This window comes from Pocillopora damicornis, chromosome 12 (genome assembly GCF_964200805.1).
Source record: "Pocillopora damicornis chromosome 12, jaPocDami1.2, whole genome shotgun sequence".
Taxonomy (NCBI): Eukaryota; Metazoa; Cnidaria; class Anthozoa; order Scleractinia; family Pocilloporidae; genus Pocillopora; species Pocillopora damicornis.
This window is the reverse complement of record NC_142681.1, coordinates 18,575,264-18,580,476: the sequence shown is the minus strand read 5'-3', so window position 1 is coordinate 18,580,476 and position 5,213 is coordinate 18,575,264. Positions and strand designations below refer to the sequence as shown.

General features: G+C 39.0%; 2 protein-coding genes across 2 annotated transcripts; both read right to left on the bottom strand.

The window, feature by feature from the left end:
* Positions 1–93: 93 nt before the first annotated feature.
* On the bottom strand, positions 94–1,369 carry LOC149036842 (uncharacterized). The gene has a single exon (XM_089189023.1). The coding sequence runs from the start codon at positions 1,242–1,244 to the stop codon at positions 234–236; it is 1,011 nt and encodes a 336-aa protein (XP_089045149.1). The 5' UTR covers positions 1,245–1,369; the 3' UTR covers positions 94–233.
* A 1,519-nt stretch (positions 1,370–2,888) lies between these two features.
* Positions 2,889–4,572, bottom strand: LOC113686772 (uncharacterized). Its single transcript, XM_027204439.2, has one exon. The coding sequence runs from the start codon at positions 4,128–4,130 to the stop codon at positions 3,012–3,014; it is 1,119 nt and encodes a 372-aa protein (XP_027060240.2). The 5' UTR covers positions 4,131–4,572; the 3' UTR covers positions 2,889–3,011.
* Positions 4,573–5,213: the final 641 nt, after the last annotated feature.

The window sequence follows — 5,213 nt, the reverse complement described above, 5'->3', positions numbered from 1 at the left end:
TTTTGGTCTTTGGTCAAATTTTCCCTGCCTCGCGGTGGATACAAGCGATGTAAAAGAGAACTGTCTTTCCTAGGAACACTACTTACTGTTGACAGCTAAGGATTATTTAAATCCATTCCCGTCTTTTACTTAAAGCCTAGACTTCCTCTCTCCACAAACTTTTCTCTTAAACGTTTACCAAAGGCAAGCACTTATTGAATCTTCTCATTTAATCAAACAGGCGCATCATACGCTTAGCATAATGGCGGCAACGTAACAACAAGCTTTCTTCCTTGCTGAGTCAACTTCGTCTCAGCAGTTGAAGTTTTGGTGTTTGTTTGCTGTACAGCTTGAATGGCAGCTATAACAGAATCTTCGTGCTCCTTTAAAGTCATTTTAATTCCTGCCACAGGCGATGGTTGCCTTAGCAATACGAGAGGCTGCTGAAAGAGTGCTTGAAAGAAAGCTGAATTATTCATATAGTATTTATCACGGTGTGGAACCCAACTGTCTCTAGACCTCGAATAAATCGGCGACGATTTAAAACCCCTAAGGTGAAACACCGAAAAGACACTGTTGGTTTTTATGTTTCCAGGTGATGTATCGTATTTATTCACTCTTGGCAGGTGAAATATCGGTTGCATTTCCTCATCACTGGATTTTAAACAACTTATTTTGGACTGTATACTTTCAACAAAGATTTCGCACCTTGAATCACTTTGAGGACAAGGTGTATAAATTTCTTTGTTGTGAGGTGGAGAGTGGGGCGGCTGTGTCTCTTGACCGTCCAATTCATCTTTTCCCCTCAACTTCACTCTCTGGCCTTCAAGTACAGTGGCCTGTAGCAAAGGCCGAACAAAGCTCTGGTAAAATCTTGGTAAACCATCACCATCATGATGGTTTACCTGACCAGATGAGGAAGTGTGTCTTGAAGTCTTGGAGTCTCCTGAACGGTGTGAACTGTTCCTTGACTTTCTAGCTCCTTGAAAAGGACAGTCATAATATCGTACCTGGAAAAGATCTTGACAATCTTTTGAATCTTCTTTACAAAATCTTCTAGGTTTTGTGATAGTGGGCAATATTGGGTTGGACTTGAGCTTTACTTTCGCTTCCGCCTTCGGTTCTTCTTTCTCTCCAGACGCTCGTTGATAAAATGAATCGAAAGTTTCATCGGCCGACTTTGTTTCTTTTTCTATCGTTGATTTAAACGGGTTTGTTCCTGTAACAGTCAAGCTTAGATTGCTGCGGACTCTTCGCGGCATCATGAGTTCGTTTCAGACCGGGGCGGAATTTCAGACGGTTTTATAAAATTTTGCCTCAATTTAACATAGGAGCGCAATTTGTCTTGAAAAGCATTATTTTGTCAAATTGACTGTCATCTATTCTATTAATCTTCTATGCTAATAATCTTTCAGATCAAGGGCAATTGCTTCGATGGCATAATCTCTGTGATTTTAAGATGATCCTAGCTCAATGTATTTATTTAATTTATCTGGCAGTCCGTAAATAATTAGAAACTTGTGATTCGTTCGATAATTCCATCAGACAGATAATTCGACAGAAATGTCTAAAATTGAGCGTCGGTCTTTTAAGGGAATATGCCGATCGCTGAGAGATTTTGATTGCGTGGTTGTGTTGTTGATTCATTGTGATTTAATCAAGGAGCAGTAGTAACTGTAATTGCACGTCCACTGACTCTCTTCGCGTGTGGTCGCTAAATACTACCTGCTTTCTGTACCAATTATGAGATTATGAGCTTGAGATTTCTATCGCGTGATAGTTTATAAAGGCGAAGTGCAAACTTGCTATCACGCGATAGAAATCGAGAGCGAATGATTTTAGGGGCCAGACTATATTTATCGTCGGGGGGGGGGGGGGAGGGTGGAGCATTTTGAAGGATCACATAGTTTTCAGGGGGGAACAGAGGGAGGATCAGTCGTCGCCAACAGAGTATAAAAGGGGACTACAGAGAGATGACTGGCATCGAGGAATCGTGGGTAATCTCTGACTTGACATACAGCCAATCAGAATGCATCGTTTGTGATAGAACGCTAGTCGAAATATGTTGTAAAAGATTGTGCACGTTTTTAAGCTCTGATCAAAATCGACATCTCTCACAAGTAATTATACAAACTGGCTGAAACAGTGATTTAAGGCGACGGAAGTAGTTGTTAATAATGGCGCCAACATTTCTCAACTTTTACAGCTGAGTGATTTTATCAGTCTAAAAATAGTACTCTCCTAGACGGATTAATGGTCACTAATCTCATCGCTGACGGATTAATTTTGAAAGGTTCACTTAAGTTTCCGATAAAATGAGATGGACAGAGTTAAATTGCAGTTTACTTATTATTTTATCCAACACTTCATCTAGCATAAAGAGATTCTTTTATAATATTTGCAAAGCCAATAGGATAAAACCTACTGCGACGCGACTTTTTTTTACCTGAAATAAAACAAGTGAGTGATCGAGTCTCTTCTCTTTTGTAGAAAGCAAAAATTCATGATCTTTAATAAATTCCGAGCCCTCGATTGCCAAGAGGCAGAGAGACTGGGCTCAGGAAAGTGATCTTTGTTTCACTGAATTGAGCAAAAAGGTTTTAGCAGCCTCCTAAATTATCAAGACATTTTCAAACCATTTTAGAGCGAAACAGAGCAGAAAATTGTAACTCACACTACTTCATAATCCTTTGTTGACAACTGAACAGATTAATAGAGGATTAAAGGATTTTGATACCTACTGTGCGACATCTTCAGCCGCTCGTAATTTAACACGACTGGGAACTAGTTGGGCTCAGTCTTTCCTTGTGATGACGTTGCGAGAACCGTAAACTTTCCTACCCACCGGGGAAAGGAAGAATGTGGACTTGAGGTTATACTCTTGGGCGAGAGAAATTGGTAACAACGAAGTTGATAAATATATTTCTAAATAATATTTTTAGTTTTAAATTAATTGTGGACGTCACATGTTAGCCAAACGAAGAGACTAGACTGCGATACAAAACTATTTTTGATACAAACTAACATACTTTTCAGCAAATTGGTGGTAATCTTACAACAAATTTCTTAACTTGTCGAGTCACTGCTGTGTCAACAGCTGAGGTTAGTGCGTTTGTTTTTTCAACAGCCTGGATCGCTTCTGTGAACGAATCCTCGTGTTCCTTTAAATGTATTTTCACTCCAGCCACTGGAGATGGTTCCCTTATAAACACTGCAGGTTGTTGTGCGAAAGCTTTAAACACCGAATGTTTAATTCTATAGTTGTCCCGGTTTGGACTCCAAGCATTGTTGAAGCTTGGGTAAAACAGCGATGATGATTTGACATCGTTTACTCTGAAAACAGAGCAAACTTGGTTGTCTATTAGACCTCGAGGGCTGATATCGTATTTATCTGCCTTCGGTAAGTGAAATACCGGTCTGTCACTCCGCTTTCCAGTGTTTACTGAAACTGTATCAGACGTATTTCTCCGTGTTAACATCGATTTCATTAAAAAGGTTTTAATATGATCAGGGTCTTTCGAAGAAGTGTCACTTTGATTTGGTAACTTGTTTCCTTTCTCTGCATGTGGAAGCTCACTATGTTTTCGGATTTGTTTCCGCTGTTTGTTTAACCCAGCCTTCTCTCTTAAGTTTACTCTTTGTCCCTCAAGAATTGAGCAAGAGAGTGGTAATTTGCTATTCAAAGATTTTTCCTTTAAACTCTGCCTTGCGTTTCCTTCTTCGCTATTGTTTTCCCCATTTTCGTCAGAAACAATAGGTATACGTTTTTGCATGCCGGGAGAAACTTCGTGGTTTCGTAAACACGACGATGACAAATTTTCCCTATGTTTTCCACACCAATCTGATGTCAGTTGGTGAATTGTCAGATCAGAACATTGTCTTCTTTGTAAAAGAACTTCAAATTTACTCTTTACACTGTTGTTGTATCTTGTAGCTTTTGTTAGAGTTGGTAATTTTAGGCAGTCTTCAGTTCTGATGTCTTTTAATACATCACGGCGCTCATCATTCTCAGATAACTTTTCTTCCTCTTCGTTTGAAACTTGTCCTTTAAAACTTTTGTCTTCATATCTCGCTGCTTTACTGTTTCCAGAAGGACGTGCTTTTGTGACAGATGAACTCAAGTTGACATCGCTTGTGGTTATTTGAGGCATGATGTCGATTGCGTTCGTTCCAGTCGGGTAGAGCTAGATTCAAGTTCTTCTTTCAGAAAATTCGACGCAAATTCACCAAAGCTTAGCTTAAGATAAAGCCACGTCTAACCTGCTTATTTTTAGCAACGCGTCCAGTAATTAAAATCCCATCTCGTTATCGGCATAGTTTCCGCTCCATGACAATTGCTTCGTAAGTCTTTTAATCCGTAAATGAACTGCGAACATGCTCTTTGGCATCTCAAGGACTCATTAATGTTTGAGAGAATCTTTTGTTTGGTCTTTTTGTTTAGAAAGGGCGATAATTTTTGAGGAATATGTTAATAATCGACTGCGCATTGTTCAAAACCATTGTACTGTGTCCGTGCTGGTATGACTACCCTTAAAGTGAATGTTAAAACAAAAGCATTCGTAAGGATAAATACTTTTAGCGAGAAAAAACTTCATTATCTCTTAGGAGACTTTTGAAAGGTTAGTTTACAGTCTGTCCGTTTGTAGGTCGTGGCTGTACATTTCGTGTTGACACAGAAAATGTTTTCTTTTTTAAAACATGGTCTGTGTTGCTTTGATACTACGACTTCGTGTTTGCAAGAGACGTCATAATGTCATGAACTGTGAAATCCAAACTGATTTCACAAGTGATCTTATTTCATGCTTTCCTTCATGAGATCCTTTGGAAGTTTGTGATCCATCACAAAAATGCGACGACAAATAAATCCTTGAACAATCAACAGATCAGTGTCAGTATGTCAGAAGTGTACTTGTTAGAAGTTAACTTGTCCTAAATATATATTTTTAATATTTTCCTCGCTAATTGATGTCTTAGCATCTGCGCACCTACCCCTCCCCTATTGGTGATGGAAATTGACAAAACTGACAGTAACCCAACATTAACCCTAGTTTGTTATCAGTTTACTGTTGTTTGGGTTTTGACGGTCTGTTCAATTTCATACGCTGAAAAATATTCAGTGTTGAATGCTCATATTCTCTAGCCCACAAGAGAAACTTGTAAGTTTAAAGAGGAAATTTAAAAGCCCCAAGGGTTTCGAATCTTTGCCGTGAAGAGAAAAACGAAAGTCGCGTGCT

What these genes read in the sequence shown, in the direction of transcription:
- LOC149036842 (XM_089189023.1), bottom strand. Translation starts at nt 1,244, where the DNA reads ATGATGCCGCGAAGAGTCCGCAGCAATCTAAGCTTGACTGTTACAGGA.
- LOC113686772 (XM_027204439.2), bottom strand. Translation starts at nt 4,130, where the DNA reads ATGCCTCAAATAACCACAAGCGATGTCAACTTGAGTTCATCTGTCACA.